This window comes from Artemia franciscana, chromosome 8, assembly GCF_032884065.1.
Source record: "Artemia franciscana chromosome 8, ASM3288406v1, whole genome shotgun sequence".
Classification (NCBI taxonomy): domain Eukaryota; kingdom Metazoa; phylum Arthropoda; class Branchiopoda; order Anostraca; family Artemiidae; genus Artemia; species Artemia franciscana.
This window is the reverse complement of record NC_088870.1, coordinates 45,364,303-45,390,057: the sequence shown is the minus strand read 5'-3', so window position 1 is coordinate 45,390,057 and position 25,755 is coordinate 45,364,303. Positions and strand designations below refer to the sequence as shown.

At 35.0% G+C, this 25,755-nt stretch overlaps 1 protein-coding gene across 3 annotated transcripts in view; it reads left to right on the top strand.

The window, feature by feature from the left end:
• The window catches only part of LOC136030482 (segment polarity protein dishevelled homolog DVL-3-like), an 86,118-nt gene extending 62,068 nt beyond the window's left edge, over nt 1–24,050 (top strand). For 2 of the 3 annotated variants that reach the window (XM_065709500.1, XM_065709498.1), the window contains 3 exons: nt 5,264–5,518; nt 8,721–8,999; nt 13,922–14,216. In XM_065709500.1, the coding sequence (XP_065565572.1) occupies nt 5,264–5,518; nt 8,721–8,999; nt 13,922–13,968 (581 nt within the window). In that variant the 3' untranslated portion in view covers nt 13,969–14,216. Of the gene's footprint in view, nt 1–5,263; nt 5,519–8,720; nt 9,000–13,921; nt 14,217–23,910 lie in introns of those variants that run through there. The other variant, XM_065709499.1, reaches the window with a different exon arrangement.
• Nucleotides 24,051–25,755: the final 1,705 nt, after the last annotated feature.

The window sequence follows — 25,755 nt, the reverse complement described above, 5'->3', positions numbered from 1 at the left end:
TAAGCAACCTTAGATGGGAATGTTAGCATGGAAGTTTCACTTTTCAAGAAATTCACTGAATTTCCCCTGAAACATTTAAATCATAATTCATTAATCGCTACGTTGGAGATGAGAGATGTGAATAAATAAGTTCTGAGATCCAGTGGCTATACATGACGAACAAAAAAGACAAAAAAGAATGACAAAAATTAAGAAAACGAAAATACAAAATAAGACATTAATCTGCTTTTGTTTTCGTTACTCAGTGGCTTAGAATTATACTTGTTGTTGTTTTATCTTCCTATTTCCTTCAATATATTTGTCCCTCTGTTTTTCTTAAGAGAGATAAGATAATTTTTTTTTTTGCAAAATGAATCCTCACTGACGGGTCGAATTGGTATTTAAAGTCCACAAAAAAAGGTGATAGAATTGAGTTGTTCGGTCGCTTTTTGTTTTCCGGAAGGGAAAATTAAATTCGAAACAGCTTATAAAAATTTCATGAACTTTTCGAAAGCTCTAAGTCTGAAAATTCTTGTCAGTCCCAAAAATGAGCTTAATATTTTTGCTTTGGTTTTAAATCTTCTTTTGATTCATGTATTTGAGAGGCATCATTTATAGGAATATTAAAACTAAAACTAAATAGTAGAATTTTAAAGGCTTTAACAATTTTCGACACAAAAGGGTTACTAGCCTTCTCAATATTTTGTTTATTTTTATTCGAATTTTTTTTCGCAATTGATAACTTTGAAAATAAAAGGAATAGTAAGCATGCTAACGAAGGAAAAATAAAGATTTCTCTTTCGACGATGAGGGGAATAGCTCCCTTAATTAAACGATAAAGGTGGATAAAGATCCTCCAGAGCCATTGATGGCACACATGGCGTCGAGTTGACGTTTCAGTTGCCAAGTCTTCTTTACGGGAATATATTGCAAGCCTGTCACCCAACCTTGCGGCAGCTGTAATCGAACCCTGGGCACTGTGTTGCCAAACAGTGCATCAATCCACTGTGCTACCACAGGATCAAGATTAAGCATGGTTGAGAAGTACAAAGTATAGTTAAAGTGGGTAATTTAACAAGTAAGCGAAAAATAGAAAAGAGATTAGCAAATGTGACAAGCTAAAATTAATTCATTTCCACAAATATTCTAAAGGAACATAAGATGTTTCAAAAAACAGAATATTATATGACAGCAGCATAAACCGCATTCCTAGTTATGTGGCTACGATTATCTTCATAGTTTTTACTTTTACATGCATCACTTCTAATCATGGGTCTTGGTGCATCTATTCTTGTAATGTTCGTTCTTTTTATTGCGTTTTATGTGTTCTTTTCTTATTTACTATATTTAAAAATTTTCAATTTCTATAATTATTTGCAATTGTGATTTTGCAATTATCTTATTTACAATTATCTTATATGAGGTCTAATACTTCTGATTTGACTATTTATTCCCCCCACTGTGCCCCACCATGAATGGCCGCCTCTCCCACTAAAGACTGTCCCATTAGAGACCATAGTGATAAAAAACCCACCCACTCTCCTACTGAAGGATCCTGTCTGCCGCAAGAAAGAATTTGATAAGACAGGGTGTGCAAATATTCGTTATGTTAAAGCAACTAAGGATAGTGTTATGGTATCGGTACCATGTCAAGATGCATCGAAGCTCAGTTGTGATCTAAAGGTTAATTTTCCTGAAAGCATAATAACTTCCAAGCCTCGGCGATTTTTTGGAATTATCAGGAGTGTGGATATTGATTTTGATGTTAGTGCCTACGCATTGGACTTTCCGGGTATAATCGAGTTTAACCGGCTAGGAAAATCGCAAACTGTAAGAGTTATTTTTCAAACAGAAGAATACCTGCATTTTTACATCAAACATGGCATCAAATTCGGTTATGAGATTTTCCGAGTGGAACGTGATCGTATTCAGCCTAGGCGTTGTTTTAAATGTCAAAGTTTTAACCATGTTCAAAATCAGTGTAAATCTGAATGTTTCAAATGTGCCCGATGTAGCGGTAATCACATTTCGACTAAAGACTCCCCATGTCAAGCGCCAGTTAAATGCGCCAGTTGTGGCTCGAATGATCATCCAGTTTACAGCTTTAGGTGTCCGATTTTAAAGAAATTTTGTAAATGAATGTATTACTTTGTATTACGTCCTTTAATTCAAATGGTGTGTTAGGGAAATTACCTGTACTTCATAGTTTTTTGAATGCAAAATCATCGTTATTATGTCTTCAGGAGCACCACCTCCTTGATCATTCGTTGAATCTGCTTTCTAGTCTGTCCACTGAGCATGACATTTTTGCTGTTCCCGCTACACCGACTGGTGGACGTCCCTCCGGTGGTTTAGCTACTATTTTACCCAAGTCTCTTAATGCAGCTGTTCTAGCAATTGATACAAATTTTTTAGCTTGTAGTTTTTCAAACGTAGTTTTAATTAATTGTTATTTTCCGACTGATTACCATGATGATATTTCTTTTGATGCGTTTACTCAATGCTGTTTTAATCTTAGTCGTTTTGTCTCTAGTTTACAGTCAAATTTGCGTACTTATATTTTAGGTGATTTTAACTGTGATCCAAATATAGCAAATGAAAGGGGTACAATTTTGTCTTCTTGTCTTCCTAATTTTTCTGTTTTACCGAAGTCCCAGGATTTTACTTATATTCATTGGAGTGGTAGTACAACTAATATTGATCATGTTTTTTCTTCTAACCCAAGTGATCCTTTGCCTGTGGTTGCTGTAATCGAAGATTTCCCCGTTAGTGACCACATGCCGCTTCAGTTCCTTATACCCCCTTTGGCTTCTCGTCCTTCCCCAGTTCGTTTTTCTGGTAATAAGCTTCCTAAATTTTTTGATCGGGTTGATTGGAATCCAAATTTTAGACCGCTTTACCAAGAAAGAGTTGGGACTTTAATTGATAAAGTCTATATCCCTGATAGTTTGGATTCAATGGATAGTAATCCCTCTTTGACTATTAATTGTCTTTATTTTGAATTAATCCATTGCTTAAAGTATGGTGCTGCGGCAGTTTTTCCTACTAATAGGATAAGATTGGGCGCGCAGAAACCTTTTTGGAGCCTCAATCCTTTTTTGGTAAATTCTAATAAGGCGGCTAAACAAGCGTATTGGGAATGGCGGGCCCTCGGTAAGCCAAGAGACTCGCATCCAGTTTTTTTTTGCTAATGAAAAAGAGAAAGGCTGAATTCCAAGCAGAGCTCCGTCGTCATAATAACCTGATCATAGAAGGAGCTTCTTCAAACATTGATAACGACAAGGACAAAAATCTCCTTTGGAATGTTCTCCGAGGCAATAGGCGGATTAACATGCCTGATACTAATTCCACACCGTCGCTAAAAGAGTGGGAAAATTATTTTTCTAAGTTGTCGACTTCGTACGATTCTAACAGTGTTGTGTTGCAATTAGATGAAAGGTTGAAGAATTTTTCAACTGATTACAGGATTTCTGAGGATATGTTACGTGGAGCAATCAAAACGTTAAAGGCGCAGTCGGCTAAGGATCATGATGGCTTATTTGCTAACCACCTCAAACTTGCTCCTTCTTCTTTTCTTATTACTCTACTGGCATTTTTCAACCTTTTACTTACTACTGGTTTAGTACCATCGTCATTCTATATCGGCATAGTTACGCCTATTCCTAAGAGCGGGAAAAAAGACTTGTCATCTTGTAGCTCCTGGAGGCCAATTACTAGGGGTTCTATGATTGGGAAAATGTTTGAGTTGTGTTTGAAGGATCTTCTTGAAATTCTTGACACTGGTTCTAATCAAGTTGGTTTCAAGAGAGGTTTGGGATGTGACCATGCCCATGCATCTTTCAGCAAAGTTATTGAAGAAGCGAGAATCTCTGGTCAACCGCTATACGCCCTCTTGATTGATATCAAAGGGGCCTTTGATAACATTTCTCATGCATCCGCTCTGCTCACTTTAATCCATGCTGGATTGCCCCTAGCTGTCATACGAGTCCTTCGCTCTTGGTATTCTGGTTTAAAGATCCGTATCTGTCCGAGTTCGTCTTCATCTCAGTCCAAATTAATTCAAGTGGGTAGAGGAATTAGACAAGGAGGAATTATTTCTCCTTATATATTCAATTCTTGTTTAGCTACTGCCCTTAATTCTCTTTCCTGCTCGTTTGTTTCATTATCTCGAAATCTGTCTTACATTGCATATGCTGATGACATTATCCTTCTAAGCCGGTCCAAGTCTAGTCTTGTTTCTAATTTTAATATTTTAATTAATTGTTTAAAAGGTTTGGGCCTTTCTATCAGTTTTGAAAAATGTCAATTTTTTGTTGTAAATTGTTTAGAGGATAATGTCAGGGCGACTCTCGATTGCGGCAATGGTGTTATTTTTCAGTCGTCGCCAATAGTCACTTATTTGGGATTACCTTATGCTGCTTCGAAAAGAGATTTCAAACCAGTCCTGGTTCAGCATGTTCAGATGAAACTACGCAAGGCATTTGGTCTTTTAATTCGTTTTCGGGGTCTTTACCGTCGGGACGTCCTTGGTCGTATGTATAGCGCTGTTGCTCTGCCTCACGTATTGTTCCCGTCCCTCCTCTTCCGAAATTTCAGACCTTCTGATCTTTCGCCCATTAAAGTTGCTTATTTTAAATTTTGTAAATTTTTACTTGGTTTCCCCCTTTCTTTTAGTAACACTGAGATTGTTTTAAAGCTTAATGTGAAGGATCCTATAGTCTGTATAAAGAAAAAATATAAAACATTTGAAGATAGGGCGAAAATTAGCCTTTTAGGCCACAATTTATTTCCGTTTTTTAGTAACAGTTCTGGCTCTTCATGATTTATAGGCTAATCTATTTAGCAAGTTTTTTTTTTTTTTTTTTTTTTTTTTTTTTTTTTTTTTTTTTTTTTTTTTTTTTTTTTTTTTTTTTTTTTTTTTTTTTTTTTTAAGTGTTCGATCAATATTTGATACGTTTTGATTGTAAGTGTTATCAGTTGTTTTTTCTTTATATTATATTGTAGCGTACTCCTTATTTTTTGAGGGAAATAAAGAAAATAAATAAATAATAAATAAATATTGGAAGCTACAGTGATGACAGCGATAAAGTATGCTTAGATAGGAAAGTAATAGTGATAGAACGCAAAATCAAGCATTCATTTTAAATCTTGCAAGAGCTGAACTTAAAAAGTTCAGTTCAGAATTCGTTTATTTAAAAATAGATTTACAGCAACAAAATCTCGGCATTTCTTGTGTCATTATAGACTATTTCGAATTTTTAAATAGCATATGTCTGTCCCCTAGGTTTGTCAAACTTGTGTTTAAGCGATCCACCTCATGAATCGGCTGCAAATCGACCTCTGCCCATTCCAGGAGGCCCACCTCCTGTTGGTCATGTGGGTGGACCCCATTCCGCCTGGAGTGGATCTCAAGCTTCATATAGCCAGGGTCCAGGATCTTGTCTTAGCGGGTATGCACCGTTGCCATATTCTTATGGAGTTGGAGTTCCGCCTTCAAATTACGGCTTCATTGATGAAAGAAGCATTCGGAGTGAATCAGGTATTTTCGTTTTTTATTCCATGTTAAGAGGATTTAATTGAATTTTATTATTACTATTATTTTTTTAATTTATTTTTTTATTAATTTTTATTTATTATTATTCATTATATTATTTATTTTTGTCTTTTTTCATGATTTGTATTTTTATAATAATATTTACTATTTTTGTTGCTTTTAAATTAAATAAAAAAAATTTCAATGGAATTATCATTTTTATACCCCACCGTTATATATTCTGTATATACTTCTTACAAGGTGACGTTTTCAGCGATGTCTATCCTTCAGCTGTGAGGGCGAACAGCCAGGCTCTGCTCAGCTCAGGTATGCTCGGCCCTTGCTTGCTCAGGTATTTGGCCCTTGCAAATGTGACCTCGCATCAATTCAAAACCAAATTACTACAAAAATGTTTTTTAGAAGGATTGCGTTTTTGTTTCGGATAGCCAAGTAGTTGCCTTCATAAAGCCTTCGATTTGTCTTTCAAGTTTTTGAGTCTCCTGAGTTTCTTGGAAATCTTTTTTTTTCCAAAATGGTGTAAATTCTTCAAAATAGAGATTCAAAAAAACGCAAAACTTCTGCACTTTATGGAATGTTGTTAGGTTATATATATTCAAAATCAAAACTCTCATGTATTGCCATTTTGGTATTTTGGGACAAATACCTTTTGAATTTTCCATGGAATTTTTTTCTATCCCAGGAGCATGCAAATTGAGGCTATACTCTTCCCTGTTTAGTTCCTGGTCAATTTGCAATAAGGCTAATTCTTGGTTCTAACCAAGGACTCATCTTTCTTTACTATGTTTCTTTTTTTGCATTGAGATGGTTTATAATTAGGAGGACTAGAGTTGCGGGACAATAATCAACAGGTCCCATTGATTCTTGCAGTAACTATAATTTATGAGTCACAATTGCAGAGTTGCACATGCAACCAGGGGCTAGCTTGCATTTTCCTAATTGTGTTTTTCTTGAATTCAGTTACTTTCAGAAAATAATTTTTATGCATTTAAATAATTTAGTAAAGACATTCTAAACAAGTGGTTTTCATTAAAACTTTACATAAAGTGGTTTACATTTATTCTATTTAAAAAAAAATACCCCAAAACATCGATAGGTACACTACCCGTGGAAGATGTTTGCTTTGGGAGGAGAAGGAGAGAAAAATGTATAAATTGGGAGATTGCGAGAGCGTGCCGTGATTAGGTGTTGCAACCCACAGCATGGTTCATGGGTACGTACCCAATCCTATTCCCCCAAAACCTAGTTGCTTGTCGAGGAGGTATCAACAAAAATCAAGAAATTATGGGCTTTAGGAATGTGGGACATACTTTCAAGATGAATCGGGGAACGTGATCGGAAGAACGTGAGGTAGTAAGAGTTGTTCAACGTCATGATGAGCATCTTTTACACACAACTTTTTTGGTCTATGGAGAGGGACTGATGGACTTCGTTGAAGCCAAAGATTGTGATTTGAAGTAAGGCTGTCCCCCCCTCTCTCATCTGTCTCTCTCTATGTCCCTCTCTTGCCTTTAAGCGTTACTTCCTCAGAGTATAACATTAGTAGATTAAACTTAAATTCAACCTGGGTGAATGATTAATTACTGATCATAGAGATGGGTCGTTCACGGGTCTGGGATAATGCATACTGGGTTGGATCTGAGAGTAGTGTCATATTATCCAATGAGTTCCAGCTTTTCTATTCTTTACTTCCTTCCCGATTTATAAAGATCCTAATTATACACTAAACTCCTATGCCCCCAAAAACAAGGTCCTGGCATAATAGCCCCAGTCCTCTCCTCCGGTTTTGGCTGTATTTGACCACAAGAACTTGTTCTTTTACCCTTATTAAGAACTGTCAAATATTGCATCATATTCCTCAGTCATTCCTTTATACAGGTCTTTAGGAAAAAATCCAGAATAATTTCATTGTTTGTGCGTAATCTCATTATGTACAAAATTATTATTACGAAATTACCATGGCTTTTCACCCGTGTCTTAGTTGGTGTACTAAGGCTCATGAGGATTCCAGACCTTAAAAGCTTATACGCGATGTACAGAGGTCATATTTTGCCTTGTCTTAATTCGTGTATAAGAGGATCAGAAGAAACATTGCCTCACTTTCCCTTACTACTCTCATTAGATATTAGAATACTAGAAGAGATCACACCATACTCCCTTTTTAATTAATTGTAATTCTGAGTTTACAATAGGGCATTGCCTCAGTTCCAAGATGAATAAGAAAGATAGAACAGTGTTCTAATTAATCGCTATTAGCGTTATTAATCTTATTCACGTTAATGTGCAAAAATGAAGTATCCTTCTTATCGTTATATGTCAGTTAAACAAGCCGCTACACCCATGGGCGTATCAAGAATTCTTGTTTGGAGGGGGAGGGGCAAAAAACTTACACAAGGTGTCAAAAATGTGTTTATATCCATTTTTATTGCTTTTCACTAGTCGGGCATTTTTTGGGGGGAGGGGGGAGCAAATACTGCACCCCTCCTGTATATGATCTTGACTATACAGATTGAAAGGAGGTTTTATATGTGACTGCAGTGTTTGCAAGTGCTTTTATTGGCTTCGGGATGAATTATTAAATGTATACGAATCTTCTCGAAGCCGCTGCTAGCCTGAGAATAAAATTTTGTTCCTCGGCCATCGATTAAATTCTGTTGTGTTGGGGGGTCCGGCGTTTCCCTCCCCGGAAAAATCCATCAATGGAAAATTTCCCCCCGGAAAGCTCACCTCCTGACAATTCCGTCCTGAAAAATTTTCCACACATACAAAATAATGATTTCGTTTTTAAGTTTGGAAGTATTTGAACAATTAAGTAAGGAATATTGACTTACTATACTTGCATTGTTACATTGAGACAAATATCCAGAAAGGATGAATAAGGTGAACAGAGGCAACTATCAATAATTATTTTCATAGGTCTCTGATTTCAATCAGCGCGAAAACTGTGCGAAAGGTGAAAAGATCTTTAGGAGGAAAATTTTTATACATAAAACCTTCACAATAGTGTACTCAACAGATTCTTAAAGTTTCTTAGTTATCGGATGAACAATGTAGCAATGTATACAGAACACACAGACAGACACACGTTCGTTTTGTTCATATAAAAAGTATTTTTAACAATGAATTCTAATGAAATTTTTCGTTGTTTGAAAATGTTATTAATTATCATAGCAAAAATTTCCTATTTCAGCTCTCACTGAAGAAGTTTTTCTTGGTGGATCAAGTGGTTCCGACCGACGTATAGAACGAAGAGCTCCAGATTGTGTTGATCAAGCACTAAGTGGCTCGTGTAGTGGCTCTACCACTGGTAGTGACGATACTGGATCTCAGCATTCAGATCCCAGTGTTACCACCATTTCCACAACTAGAGGGCCACCTAACGCTCCGCTGCCACCCAGACCTGTTGGGCAAGTTCCTCAGGATGTTTCTGGATCAAAGCAATCATTTCGTATGGCTATGACTAATCCTTGTGAGTATTATGTTGATGGGATGTAGAAGATTGAAGCATCGAGGGAAAAATTCTGAATAATTTGGTTTCTGCTCGGTCATTTGATTGGTTTTGTGTCTAATTAATATGTTGGGGACTATGATTGTTTATTTGATAAAAGTTATCCAGGTCCATTGTGTGTCTAGGAACCTGAAATATTCTAGCCCATGTATGTCAAAGACGATTCTTACCGTGATCGATAACCATAAAAATTGTATCTGACAATCTTGGACTTTTCTTGAAAAAAATATAGGCGCATAGATAAATCCAATAAAAGTAACTTTGAGAAATTTTTGATTTCATTTATGGTAGCCTACCAGTAAGCCCTCAATATTCTGAATAACAAATTTCAAAATATGTTTGATCTCGTACTACAAAATTTTTCAAGCATGGGACTCGCTTTGATTTGATCAAATCTGTACCTGAAATGAAACCAGTCCGTGTTAATTTAGCGCTTTGTAAAAGCAGCATTTGTATGTATTTGCTCTTTACTGGTACTCTTATCGTTTTTTTAGCCCTGATATTCAATCCTGATTGGCATTGATGATGTAATAACTTCGGTACAGGCTACTCTAACTTGGTTAACTCTAGTACCGAGTCTAATTTTACGTTCCTACCTCATCACAGTGACATATGAGCTCTTGGCTCTTGTTTTTATTTAGTTCAACATCTGGCGAAATATTCCTTAAAAGCTTCACCTTAATGCCCTTAGTTTGCGCAGTAGCAATAGTTGTGGCATCATTAGTAGCAGTATGCGCATCGCACCCTTGGTTTCTTCAATGCACCTTTGGCACCTTCAACACATTCGCTGAGAGTTTCAGCTTAATATATACCATCGACTATTCCTGCATTTCTGATGCGTCCGCTTGACAACCTGTGTGGGCATAATCTGTTTCGATTTAATTCCATACAGTTTCTATATATCCCATATTTTTCGCCTTAATATCCTTAGTTTTAATAACAGTAGTAGTAATAGTAGCTTTAGAATTAATTGTAGTAGTCTAAGCTTTAGTGGCAGTAGTAGTAGAAGCAGTAATATAGTTAGTTTGGTAGGGACTATAGCATTAGTATTAGTAGAAGCAGTGGCATTAGGATGTAAATATTTTATTTTGGTTAATTCAACAAGCCCTTTTAGTATCAACTTCACACACCAAACTGTTCCTAAGATATTGCTGTTTCCCCTTAGCCATGGTTGTAATAGTCGTCACAGTAGAAGAGTACTGATATTACTATTAATAGTATTGAATTGCGGTAGTACTACTAGCAGCAGTAGCATTAATCTATTGGCTTTTAGTCTGTTGAACATCCCTCTCATCAGGTCCTGGAAGTTTCAAATTAATCCAATTAGCCATTGCTAAGACATTGATGATATTTCCTTTTGATAACCTGTATGTTCATATACTTCTTGAAATTTTCATCTCAATGCTCTGAGCCCTACAAGTAGTTGCAATTGAAGTAGTTTTAGTAGCAGTAAATCTAGGAGTAAAAGTAGTATAAGCAATAGTGTGCGCATATTGTCTTTTGGTGAGATGATCTTCCTCTTGAAGTATTCTCTGAAAATTTCAACTTAATACCCGGATCAATTCTTGAAATACGCTATTTTTACAATGTGCATGCACGTAGCGTCTTTTGATTTGGTTTAAATTTTCCCTTAATACTGTAAATGAAGTAGTGTGATAGTAGTAGTGGTGGCAGTTGTAGCAGTATTGATAGCATGCAAATATTGCCTTTTTGATCGTTTTTTGAATTTTCAAATTAATATGCTCAGCTATTCCTGTGTTGTATTTTTTTGACAATTTGTATACATTGTATATTTAGTTCAACACTCTCCTCAAAATTCTTTTAAAGGCTCACCTGTATACCCTTCGTCTTTTTGGAAATTAAAGTTCAAACATGCATACCTTTCTCAATAGCATATACTATGTGTAAACAATGAACGAATTTCCTAACTAATTTCCTAACTTTGTCTTTGGGACTGTGGGGAGGTTGACATCCCCAATACTGGACCTTTCAACAATGCTGAACAAAATAGTTCTCTTAAAATTTGATAAGATATGTTCTGAGTAATGATAGGCTTTGATGGGAGGGGAGGCTGACGTCCTTCCATTCACTTTTGACTCTTAAAAAGGGCACTAAAACTTCGTACTCTCAATCAAATGCGATCCATCCGATCCAAAGTTTATGCAACTACCCGTTCCATAAAAACCTTATATGACCTGGGCATAACTTACAACCCTTGCCCATCGGTTTTAGGGGATTGTGTCCACCCTAAAGACATTGTTATATAGTTTTTGGACTATTTGTAACGAAATGGCTATCTCGCAATTTCAATTAAATGTGTTTTGGGAAAAGGGGTGTCAGGGAGGGTGGTTAGTTGCTATCCATCTTGTTTGACTTTCAATCGAATGAGCCTTTTGAAGTTTCTACGACAATAAATGACCATCTCAAAATTTCTATCAGATGTGCTTTGGGAAAATACGAGGTGTGGGTGGGGAGCGCCCTCCGATCACTTTGAATCTTCAAAATGGTACTAGAACTTTTGATTAGCAATCCAGCAAGCCCCTCCGAAGTTTATACCACTACCCTTTCTATAAAAACCTTATGCCCCTGGACATAGCTTACAACCCTTACCCCGAGGGCGGTGGGGTAGGGGTAGGGTTTTTCATCCTCAAAGACATGATTTCCGTACATTTTAACGACGCTGAAAAAAATTGCTGCTATCTCAAAATTTTGACCGGATATTCTTGAGGAAATGGAGGGCGTGTGAGTGAGGTTAGTTCCCCCCAATTACTTTTGATGACTATTAAAAGGAGCACTAGCCCCTTCAGTTTCCAATCGAATGAGCCTTTTTCGAAGTTTCCACGACAACAAATGGCCATCTCAAAATGTTTATAAGTTAGCATTTCGGGAAAATACGAATTGTTGGGGGGGGGATCTAACCTCCGATTACTCTGAATCTTAAGAAGGGCTGTAGAACTTCTGATTGCTAATCCAATGAGCCCCCTCCAATGTTTATACGATCACCCTTTCTATATAAACCTTATATGCCACCAGGGCATAACTTACAACCCTTGCCCTGAGGGCTGTGGGGTTGTCATCTTCAAAGACATAATTTCCGGACATTTCAACCACTTTGAACAAAATAGCTATCTCAAAATGTGATTGAATGTGTTTGGAGAAACAGTGAGCGTGGGAGGGGTGTTAGTTGCCCTCCAATCACTTTTGACTATTCAAAAGAGCATTAGCCCTTCCAATTTCCAATTTTCGATTTCCAATTTCCAAAATTTCTACGACAACTCCTTCAATATGAAGTGGCCTGGTCTAAAACCCCCCAAAAAATAAATATTACATTGTGCCCACATCGCTCTTAACTTAGGCAGCGCTATTGCGCTACCTATGATGAAGCGATGTATAGACTGAAGACTTTAGGTTTAGCAGAATAACTATATCTTATTTCTACTTGTTAAAATAAATAAAACATTGTACAATAAAAAAAAGTTTTTTTAATGAAACTTCACTATCTTGGAGGTGATCCAAGAAAATTTTCAACTGACTGTACATCCATAAAACTTTACAGATCCCCCTTTTTTTCTTTTTTTTAAATGCATCCAAAAATAATACATTCAATGGTAAAAAAAAAATCTAGGAAGCAATATTCGCGCTTATTTGGCAGCTAACCTAAAACATCTTTTTGATACAAGTTAATTGGTATTAGCTATTGGTTTTGTAACGTAATTTGTTAGATCTTTTCTAATTAAACTTGCTTTTGTTAGCTGCCAAAAAAGCGATAATAGCATTCATGCTCTTAATTTATTTTTGTCAGAATGAATTGCCTTGTTTCGTTTTTGTTTTCAGTCCTGGTTGAACTTTCCTTGAAGTGATGATACTTGGACTGTTTTAATTGTATTTTTATTTTTAATGATCACGCATTTTTTTGTTAGTCTTATTATATTTTTATATGTGCTTTGCTGAGGACGGCTCTTGGATATAGAGCCGAAATATTCATTTAGGGATAAAACAATTTCACTGTCCCTTATTGTTCATCTTTTGAGATAATTGTCAAAATAGCGTTTGCTAAAGCCCCATTCACAACGATATTTTGCTGATAACGAGATTTAACCACCGCTAATTTAAGCCAATCAGATTCGTAATGAAATTTTCTGATTGGTTGAAAAATTCAGATTCACTCAAGTTAGTGCTAGCTAAATCCCGATATTAGTAAAATCTCTTTGTGAAGGGGCCTCAAGCTGTCTTCGGAGGGAGGATCAGAAAAGCAAGGTAGATTAGGACTTAGGAGGATCAAATTGTAATTAAACATGGATTACCCTGCTGATTCTTCCTTTGAGAACACTTATTGTGTGGTTTTTGGTAATCATCTCAGAATTGTGAAAATATGAGACACGACCTTTGGTCGAGAAAGCAACGCTATGGTATGTAGTTTTTATTGTCACTGGTTAAGTCGAGACATATTCTGATTAAGGAGCTGAATTTTACATACCTGATAATCGAATTCTTTTTAATTTTCAGTAGTTAGAACATAAGAACAACTTCTAAACAGGCTCTACTATAATCCTCACAGCTTCCTCTCAGGGGTGCCAATTCACAAAAATTTAAGGTAGGGGATAAAGATTTATTTCGTTATTTATGAAGATGTAAAAAAATGGATTTTTAAAAATATAGGGGGGGGGGGGTAATTTTTTCAATATTTGAATAAGAATTCAAAACACAATTTTCGAAATCTAGGGGTATCGTGCCCCTCTTCCCCCAATTACCGCTTTGCCTCCTCCCCTTACATGCTTTCTGTTTACATGTCTATTATTTTAGCTGAATAAGCCTGTTTAATTATTATCTAGCCATTGAATGTGCCGATGCTTTATTGCTTCTTGTTAATGTTTCTTTTTTAGGTTTGTCAAGCAACCCCCGTGTTGGTGGAAAAATATGGAATACGTAACCTTATTCTTATTTTGATTTGCTAATCCGATATTATGTGTTGTTAGTGTTGATGATGAACCGGTGTATAATTGAATATGAAACTGAATATATGTAGCTAATTCCATACAGGAGATGTATCTGGCTTCTAAAATCAAATGGCAAATCACGATTGGCTTCTTATTTTAATTTTTTGCATGTGGTTTTCTTGCCTGTTTGTATTCGATATCCGTTTTGATTAATTAAAATTATTAAGTACCCGATTGAAAATAGTTGAATTATTTAGATAGTAGAATATGTGTTGGTAGTTTAGGGGGTTTGGAAAGAATTTTGTTAAGCAAATTCTTTTCAGGGAAATGATAGTTTAAGCGGATTAGATACCATAAAGGCTCCCCCTGTTACGTCAATTGTAATTTTTTTAGTTTTTGCGGCCAAAATATTTAGGATTAACTGGTCGATCTTGCCATAACTTGTAGAACTGGAATAAAAGATCCGAATAAACGATAGAAAACTAGAAGCTGGCGTCTAACTTCCCAGAAGTCTTAGAAAAAAACATTTGACCTTTCCCATTATGTGCCAGACATAGACATATTTAGTTTCAATGAAACTCAGATCATTAGAAACTAGTATTTAGTTTTTGCGATTAAACGGAACAGTTTTCGATTAAATTAGCCTTTTTGTTGAGGAAAGGGCAGTCCCTGAAAATGTTTTAGCATACTTGCTAAGAACAGGCTATAAATTAGCTCAAATAAAATGTAATATGAGTGGAAGCTTTGGGAGTTAGCACCCCATTGGGGGGTAGCACCCCCTTTGGTGCTACCCGATTTGATTGAAAATCCTGCCTACACAGGGGAGGTAAAATTCAATGAAATTTCACAGTCAAACCACAGATTCTCAATAACTCTTGATGGTGGCTAACCCCTTGGGAGAATTCGCTAATGGGCTCTTTGTCTTGAGATGGTCAGCCGACAGTGAACCTCGCAAAATTATTTTGAGGTATCGAATCCCTTAAAATAACGTTGTCTGTACAAGAATGCTTCGTGTATTTTGTTGATTCCTTTTTAGCCCTCTCGTCCAAAACAGAATTTCGCAAATACCAAAAAACAATGAATAAGTTATAAAAGAAATATATCATTGTTGAAATATGTGATGTTTAGAAATATCGTTGCTGTCAAACCTGAAGGTCAAATCAGACATTTAAAAATTTCTGACATAATTATCCAAAACTTTTTGTTAAGCTGATAAGCGGTTCAAGGTAACAAACTGTAAGAAAGGAGTAAGAATATATCCGTACGAACCGTAAGAATATAATTCACATTTTATAATGTGAGTTATATTTATTTTTTTATTTTTTTTCTCTTGTGTGGTATTGTCGTTTTTTTTTAATGGTTTAATTTAAAAAAGTCGTTTTTTGTGTTTTATTTACTTAAAGTTTTTTTCACTGAAAGTTTTTTTTTCCCGGACGCCGAGCCAAAATATTCGGATTTTTGTTGTTGTTGTTTTTTTGGCTTTTATTCACTGCTTTATTTAAATTAATCCTGTATTTTGCGGACATTAAAGTTTCGGTAAAATATAGCATCCCCTAAATTCGTCATAGTCCTTGGCAAAACTAGAAGTGGCCTGTTGTCTTGTTTTTGTAACATCAAAAACGGAGAACATTATGGGTCAAATTGTTTCGAAACAGTGGAACGGAAAAAGTCATAAACGAAGGAAAATATGAATATCGGGATTTTATAACCGGCAATCGTTCTCGTTACAATGGACACATTATTAAAAGAGTTAAAATGCCTGGAAATAAACATACAAGATTAAGAGAGTGACCTCTATTGAAGGGGTCGCTCACTTTCTGGCACGTGGTGCATATTTCGAAACCCAACGTTTGCCCACACAGTTCCGCCACGCTTGGTACAGTTCCGTCACGCTTGGTACGCGATGCATGGGGTATGTGGTTTTTGAAAGTTGGTAATCTTTCTCCTCCATGTAAACGAAGCTAAGAGTAAAATTGCTATTTATATTACTTATACAACAATGTGTTACGGGTAAATATGCAGTTTTCAACATAATAATCACTAACTCAATAATCACTTCCAGGGGAAATTAGATTTTTAAGCGCTTAATGGGGCCCAAAAAGGTAAAACATTCCATAATAACAAAAAGTTTGAAAACATGTTTAAAAACCAAAACTGTCTAATGAGAAAATTTGCCATTTGTAGCTGATAGAATGATAATTATTGTTTCCTAGTCTTAATACTAAAAAAAAATTTTGAACACATTTTGATGAATATTTAAAAAGACCCTTAAACCCATAGAAGCAGCGAGGGGTCTCTCGCTCTTTTTGAAAACTAGTAAAAATTTGTTTTCTTAATAAAGTTTTACTACTAAGAATAATGAAATTAATTGTTACCATTTCCGAATCAGCTACAAATGGCAATTTTCTTATCAACCAATTTTTTTTAGAAAAAGATTTTAAACTTTTGGATACTGCAGGCAGTTTTTAGCCCTTTAAGGGCTCAAAATGTAATTTCCTCAAGAAGTGATTATTGGATAATGAAAGAGAAAAATATGATAAAAAAGGCATCAAGTGATGTATTCACTTTCCTCTTAGCTAAATTATGTTGAAAACAGCATATTTATCATGTTACTTAAACATTAACGACATCTTTGTATTTTTACTAAATCGTGTTTGGTTTATGTATAGGTCATAAATAAACACAGTTACACATCTGATTCCAACTCAAGTCTTAAAACGCCAAAAAACACCATATTGGTTTTAGTACACCTAGGAACAGGTTTATAACCAAGGGTGATTTTTGACCCGTCCTCCTAAATTTCATGGCGTTTTCCAAGATTCTTGTATAAATCACCCTTTTTTGCTTTTCTTTAGAGATTACAGCTCCCTCAAATGTGACCTATTCAATCCTCCCCCCTCCCGAAAAAAAGAGTATGTGTTCAAGGAAAGTGAAATGGATATCTAATTGTTGGAAATTATGAAGTGGAAATTTAAACAAACATATACATCTTTAAAAAATTCTCAAAATCGGGAGTCCAATTCTCAATTGGGGGGGGGGGGGCTCAAAATTACTGTTATGCAGTTTTCGGTAGTAACTGGTGCCAATTGAAAAAAAGAAACGTGGGTGAAAATGACTATAATCACAAGAAGTTAAACAGCAAGGTCTAGTTGTCTTTTGCAATCGACAAATTGCTACTATTTGAATTTTTACGATCAAAAAGCTTTGTTAAATTTAACTAACTAGTTCTGCATAATTATTTTTGCGGTTCAACGTGGCAGCACTGACAAAAATGAATTACTACATAATTTTGAAGCTAGCAAAAGACAATTAGACATAAGATCAGTGCAAAGGGGGTGGGATATAAGTGCTTTGTTTTGATGTCTTTGGTATTTTAAAAATCTGACGCTTTAGAAGGAAATTTCAAGCATTGATTATTAGTAGTTAAACAGTTTTGCCTAGATAAACATGTAAGTGATAAAGCAATTATAACGAAGAGAAATAAAAATATTGATAATCGATTGGGTCTAAGAGCCTCATTAAACACATTTTTGGAGTTGTGCCTCCAAAACTCGGAGGTTTGCAAAACACTAACCGATTTGTGATTAGTTTCATCTGTTCCGGTGCTGTCGATATTTATAATATCAATAATTAATATCAAATAATTATTAATTCGAATGTCGACATAAGTAGACGTTGTAAACGATATAAATTGACAAAATAATAGTAATATCAATAAATGTCAAAATAATAATATCAATAATTATCAAAATAATTTATATCGAAATACATTAGTATTTATCACATTCATGGTGTCTTTCTTAAGAAGTGAAATGCAGACATTCCCTGATCAGCTTGAAACCTGATCCAATTCCCTAATCAGCTTGAACCCTGATCAAACTTCCTGATCAGGTCGAACCTTTTATTTGAAATATAATCAGATTTCTTAGACAGCCTAAGACTATTTGACCAGTGGTTTTCAATCCTTGAGTTTCGAATAAAGCTTAACATAAGAAGGCATCCAATTTAGATACATAGTTTTGCTGTTATCAAATTTAACCCAAACCCTTCCTCTGAATAGTTAAGAAAAGGATTTTTTTTTTTCTATTTTTAAAGAATTTTTGATGTTTCTCATAGAAACAATGTAAGTAATATCATAATTCTAGCTTGGTGAATTGATAGATCTGAGATTAATGTATCCAGCAATAAAAGTATTTTGTCCCTTTATCGCAAGCTACATGCTTGTCTCAAAATCGCTTGTTTCAGAGGGAATATATACCTTAAAAAAATGAACAACATTCGTAAAATATTTGTGTGGAGCTGAATAACCTAACTTTAATGAGGTAGATAGTACAAAAAATACTAGCTAGTCTCTGAGCTAGAAATCGTGAAATTTTCCTACGTCTTCCGATATAAATATGCCTCTTTAATGGCAGCCAATGAGGTGTTTCACTTTCAAACTGATTTCTAAGAAACCTATGAGATGCTTCATTTTGTTTCGTACAGAATGATTCATTGATTTATTTTTATTTATTTTTTTTGTCAATTAAAAGATTTCTTATTCTTATGATTTCAATCAGCTTAATTTCAGATTTCCAGCTCGAGTTTCTAGTGGTGGCGATCTCATTTCAATTTTTCCTGTTATGAGGGACGGAGAGGGGGGGTCTTTTTAGTTTATTGGAAATTGGCTCCAATTTACGCATTAGATTCCAATACGCATTAGATTCCTTAGCAATTATTTCAAGAATTTTGCGAGGAAGAAGTCCCTCAAAAAAATCAGCAGGATCAGACTCGTTGCTGATGTTCAGCAAGACCGACCATTAACACTTAAAGGTGGAACTTTCTCTGCTAAATGATTATCAACATTGGCCCTCCAAGTACGAAGTCTTTGCTGTTTTATGTTTTGGATGATGTTTGTGTGCTTTAGTTTTAACTGCAATCATACTGGGAAGTAGTAGTTTGTCATTTTCTAACTGGAACTGAACTACTGAGGACTATATCTGTTTGCAACACAGGAGCTGAAAAAGAACTTTTGGACTCGGTGCTTAGGCTTTTTCTTTTTCAAATATAAGTACTAGCCATACGCTGGAGAGGAACAAGTTTTGCTTGGCCAGTATCTCCTGGTCTGCAATGTCTGGTTGTAAGTCGTTCTTTTGTATTTCCAATAACAATAAGCTCGAATTGACGGCAAATTGGGTCTCAACTTTTTTGAGACGGAGGCTTACAAGAAGGGTCTCTGTCATCTTCATCACTGAAAAGATCTGAGTGATCTGGATCAATTTTGTTATCAATATTGTCTTCGAACATAATCTTCGTAGTTTATTCATCATGCCTGATCTTTTTCCGACCCATCTGCAAAAAATTTAAGCTTTAATATATATTGAATACCAATTAGAAGTAGGGATGGATAAACGTAGTGCCACAATTGGGTACTCAATTGTCAGATTGAGCATAATTATCCTGCGGCACAGGGTACCTAGTCCCAAAATTAGGTACCCAATTGTCAGATTGGGCACAATTGTCCTGTGGCACAGGACCCAGTGCCACAATTGGGTACCCATTTGCCAGATTGGGCTCAATTATCCTGTGGCACAGAGTACCCAGTGCCACAATTGCGTACTACCCAATTGGCTTGCGAATGTTTTCTGTTTGATTACTTTTTTTCTTTCAGAAGTTATTGGGTTTTCTTTATTGTTTTTTAAGTGCCTTTTATTTTCCTCTCCATTGGTCTTTTTTTTTAACTCTGTCATTGTACGCTTAGTGTGTTTTAAGGGTTTTCATATATATATTGTCACCATTATATTGTTATTCTTTGTAACAAAAACTCTTTAGGAAGCTGATACTATTACGACATCACAGTCTTTATATGTGCTAATACAAAACTATTTTGTCCCATTTTATGGGCAGTGGCAAAAAAATAAACTGCCTATTTTATGGGCAATGTCCTCACATGGAGATACCCAGAAAATAGATGGCTTACATGCAAGAAATAACTACAAGTTACAAAGATTACTCTAAAACACTTTTAAGAAGTGTTATCACTAAAAAAGAATTAAATATTCACATGATAAGGATAAAAGTTATAAAGTAAAATAGATTTCAGATACCTTTCAAATCCTTGCAAAAATTCAAATCAAAATTTCCTACTAAAATGATGGTAATAACGAGTTTTGCTTGGCCAGTTTACTGTATCTCCTGGTCTGCGATGTCTGGTTGTAAGTCGTTATTTTGCATTTCCAACCACTAAGCTCGACGGTAAATTGGGTCTTCACTTTTTGAGACGGAGGTTTACAAGAAGGGTCTTTGTCATCTTCATCGCTAGAAAGATATGAGCGATCTGGATCAATTTTGTTGTCAATATTGTCTTCGAAGATGATCTTCGTAATGTACTCATCATGCCTGATCTTTTGCCGACCTATCTGCATAAGCTTTAATAGCTATTGGGTACAAATTAGAAGTGGGGATTGATAAACGTACTGCCACGATTGACTACCCAATTGTCATATTGAGCACAATTGTCCTGTGGCACAAGGTACCCAGTGCCACAATTGGGTACTCGTGTGTTAGATTGGGCACAGTTATCCTGTGGCACAGAGTACCTAGTGCCACAATTGAGTACTCAGTTGGCTTGCGGAGGTTTTCGGTTTGTTTACTTTTTTTCTTTCAGAAGCTATTGGGTTTTCTTTATTATTTTTTTTAAGTGCCTTTTACTTTCCTCTTCATTACTTTTTTTTTTAACTCTGTCATTGTACGCTTAGCGTATTTTAAGGATTTTCATATATATTGTTATTCTTTGTAAAAAAAAAAAAAAAACTCTTTAGGTAGCTGATACTATTACGATATCACAGTCTTTTTTTGTGCTAATATAAATCTATTTTGTCCCATTTTGTGGGTAGTGGCAAAAATAGAAACTGCATAAAAAATAGAAAAATAGAAACATTTTATGGACAATGTCCTCACTTGGAGACACCCAAAAAATAGATGGCTTACATGCAAAAAAATAACTGTAAGTTAAAAAGATTACTCTAAAACACTTCTAAGAAGTCTTATCACTAAAAAAGAATTAAATATTCACATGATAAGGTAACAAGCTACTAAGTAACTGTCCTCAAAACCGACCAGCGCCCACGAGAGAGTTAAGACGATCTTAATGTTCCAGATGGCAGAATTAAAGACAAAAGGTAACAGGACTGATAGATATGCAAACTTTTCTATGCTATGAACCATACTAAGAATGAAACTAGATTAAGATTGGAAGATATCAAAAGAAACGTTGGACTAACTTAAGATAAATTCCGAATATTGATGTTTGAATATTCTCTTGGATGTTCATTTATCAAAAATGAATGTTTCTTGCGGCACTAAATGGCACATGCTTATTGGTATACAGAATGTTTCCTCGTCCTTTTTTATTTGTGAGGGGGGGGGGGTAAAATCTCTAAAATGAAAATTGTGTTGTTTTGTTTAAGGGTTTTCAATAACTCAAATTACCAACAAGCTTTTCCAAAACCGTTTCCCAAATAACGGGCCATTGAGCCCTTTGGGATATTGTTTGTTATTGTTATTTTATGAAAATAAATAGAACTTGAAATTTAACTTCTTATTCTTTAACCTATTTTCTGAGATTGCTGCGCTTTGATGAACGTCCACATAACTATAAGTTTTTTTTCCCTTAATGAATAGTTTGGGGAGAGTAGCATGGGGTAAAGGAAACCTAAAAATAATATTCTTTCCCCTCCCCATATTTTTAGCAGCAGTGGCATTTATAAAGCAAAATCCAGACTACTTAGGCATCCTAACCGCTCTTAGCATGGTTAAATGTAGACAAAATTGTTAACGACTCAAAATCCTACCCTCTTGAGAACCAAGGTTCGACCAGGTGATGTAGAATGTATATATATATATATATATATATATATATATATTATATATATATATATATATATATATATATATATATATATATATATATATATATATATATATATATGTATATATATATATATATAAACAGGTTTGTATCCAGGATTTTTTCGGGGGGGGGGGGGGGGGGTCCGAAAAAAATTCTAACCCCTCACCTTTCTGATATGACTTTGCCGTATCTGACCTTGCCTATATAGTTGACATCAGGGTTAGTGTGAACACGAGGCTATTCTTTATAGCAGAATAACTCCAAAGGTGACATCTTTAATAATGTAAAAAATCTGGCAAGATTCGCCATCTATCAATTATTCTTCACATGTAATATGGTAGTTCTTCTTTACGTAGTTATTTAGAAAAAATGAAAATTTGTGATTTATCTGTGTAATTTTATTTCATTTTGTTTCAGTTTCAGTTAGGTAGTTTTGCAAAACTCCCACTAAAGTGTGAGTTTCAAACGTACTACAGTGTGTTCGGAAATTATACACTTTTAGAGAATTAAATAAAAGGAACAAGTTTTTTCAACTGAAAGTAAGGAGAAGCATTAAAACTTTGAACGATCAGAAATTATTACGTATATGAGGGGGTTCACCCCCTCGTAAATACCTCGCTCTTTACGCAAAAGATTAAATTTTGTACCAATTCTGTAAGTGACCTCTGAATCACAAAGGTCGTTTAAGTAGAATAAATAGCTCTTTTAAAGCACTAAAAAAGCTTTAGTGCTAGAACTTTAAGCACTAGAAAAAATCAAAAGATGTTTTCAGATGTAGCATTTCTTCCTTTGAAAGTCACAGTCAGGCAGCTGGCCGGCTACAGTGCACCTCTAGTTAACAACAATCAGAGGAAAGACACATAAAACTCTTCCTGTGATCTAGCTTTAAGGTTGCCAAAAAAGATCAACCTTTCTCATTTAATTGTCCAGTTGAAACTCAAGGACGGGGAAACCACTTGAGAGGAAGAAAACGAATCTCGACTGACCCTTCTAAGACGACAGAAATTGACTGGAATATTGTTAAGAAAAGCCTTTCTCCCACCAAAGAAAAAAAGGGAACAGTCAGAAGAATTCACAAAGAATAAGACCTGAGACTGCTCCTGTCAAGGAAACAAAGCCTCTGATACCACAGATAGACCCAGAGCCAGTCATTTTTGATAAGATTGGAATTAGTCTGTGTATATCGTCAAGCGATGAGTCTCCTCACTGTAGCAAGGTCAAAGGCTTGAACTATTGGGTGCCAGTATGTTCGAAATGGTTCTCTCCAAAATAAGTGGTAGAAATCTTCACCCAGGATTGCTACCGAAGCTTTTATAAGGAGACTCTGAAACCAGTTTGTGTTACCTAATTCTCCCATTCTGGAGGTACCCAAGGTTAACTTACTGATGAAGCTGCCGGTTCCATCAACCAGAGGTAGGACAGGAATGACTAAGCAAGGTCTCTCATTTGAGTATGGTCTATCGCGTTGTACTCTTCGAAGATCTTGATTTCTCTTTTAATTGCTTTTGGATTTCTGTGGTTTTCTCATTATTCAATTTTTTTTAACTAACTTCATATTATATTTGAAGTCAAATATAAGCTATCCGTATGATGCGATTAGCTATTTAAAACATCAGCTCTTGTCTGAAGTAACCCTATTACCTAAGGTTGGTTTGAACCTAATGCGAAAATGAAGACATCAATAACTCTAGAACTTGTTAGCTTGGGGACTTTTATGGGACTGATCCATTAAGCTATTTGATAGCTGAATCGTTTGGTACTGTCACAGGCCCTGTAGATGCTAACGCCACTAAACAGGACGTCGTCAAAGATGCTGCTAATAGTCCTGATTTCAATGGCGTGGGACTCCGTTTCTGCAAACTTTGCCTAGTGCTTATATTGTTCAGAAAAACAAAAAAGTAATTATTTTAGGTTTTTTCAAACAATTGTTTTCGTTGTTAGTTTTTATACATATTTTCAACTTTTTATTCTTTGTCGTATTTATTACTATTTTATATTGTACTTTAAATTTTTATTTATTTTACATTTATTATTATTTTTCTAGGAGAATGCCGCAAAAAAGTGAGCTGTACGTGAAATTTTGACATAAGACACTGGCTCTGAATTTTTCTATCTGGCTTTTTAAGCCTACAAAAAGGGCTAAAATTAATTATTAAAAAACTTTTTTGATTATTTGAGTACGTGCATAAACAAGTTGCCAAATGATTGATTCTTAACAGAATGTGGGGCAATGCGGAATACAATCTTAAATTTATTGTATCCATTAGTTTGCAGAAAGTTTATTAAATGTTTGATTTCCTATTTGCTTGTGTGTTGAAATTAATAGTTTTATTTATATTAAAGTAGGTATCGTAGAAAAATAAGTGCTGAAAAAGAAAATTGGGCTTTAAAAAATAAAAAACCGATATTTATGCCCCAAGTAACGGTGACTTCAGTTGGGGCTGGGGTCGAAAAATGCTAGTGCCCCCAAGATTATATCCCCTCGCCTTGACATTGAAAAATGGCTTTTTGGCTATTTTTATTGAAAATTTGGAAAAAGACAAATTTTCCCCCTCCCCCTACATTTTAAAAAGTAATTTTTGCCTCCCCTGGAACTGTTGTGAATTTACACCAATACTAAGTAATAAAAATAAAGATAGTCGAAAGGCAATGTATTTAAGGAAGTCAGCCTCTAATCTTACAATCGCTGAAAAAATCTCATGAGAAAATATGCCATGGCAGACAAGCCTACCCTCTTCCCTGAGGAAAATAATGAATATAGCCCAACTTCTTTTATCTTGTAGCTTATTATAAAACCAAGGGGGAAGATAAAACGTACTTTAAGATTGAGAGGTGCAGCTAGCCTAAAAATTGGGAGGGTCACAAGATCAAAATATTTCTCGTTTTGTGTCTGACTATATCAATGTAGTATATTTTATAGTTTAAAACTATTGAATTAGTAAAAAAAAAAACTGTAATCTATGATACACCAAGCAAAAAAAAAAAAACTTTCCCTAAGCAATATGTACATAAACTATTTACAGGCAGTGACAAATCCTGCTCGTTGATGTATTTCATTGCATACAGACGTACGTACAAATGCAAAAATAATATTTTAGAAAAATCGAGATTTTTCTCGATTTTTTTGCTCGATTGGCAAACATCAAGGTCTTTTTCGACTTTTTTATCAGTGAATATTTTTACTGTCAGATCTTTTTTTTTGTGTTACTCCACAATTTACTTATCTTGTATAGTGGGTCAAAAATAAAAATATTATTATTATTATTAATAAGCATGTTTAGCATGCATCAACCAATATGTAACGACAGAATTTATATCTGCTGATACAACAGATTACTGAGCTGGAATTATTCTTTATTCTAAGGGGCTTGGTAATGACTAACTTTAATTCTTACCGTTTTTGGAGGGGAAGGAATGGTGGCAAAACTATAAAGAGCTTGGAACCGATGATCAAGGGGTTATTTCAATAAACCATATAATCATTTAATAATTTTAAAGGAATGTAAAGTAGCGGTAAATTACAATGCTATTGAAATAGTGATTAAAAGAAACAGTTATTCAACAAATAATGAACAATACAAAAATTTCATTTACATTGCCAAAAAACACACACACAAAAAAGAAAAAAAAGAAAAGGAAAATGAACTCTTATTGAAAAAATAAAATACAGACAAATAAAATAGAGTAGAGTAGCGTCGTTTTTTATTTCATTTGTAAAAAAAAAAAAAAATTTGCCTATGTGTATATGTTTTTATCCGATTTCAGTACCATACTCATGGTTATCTTAAATACGAGGGGGCTTTTACCGCTACCCTTAACGCCAAGTATTTGTATAGTATATTACAAGTATATTACTTAGTATTACCATTACATAGCAATGCCTCGAAAA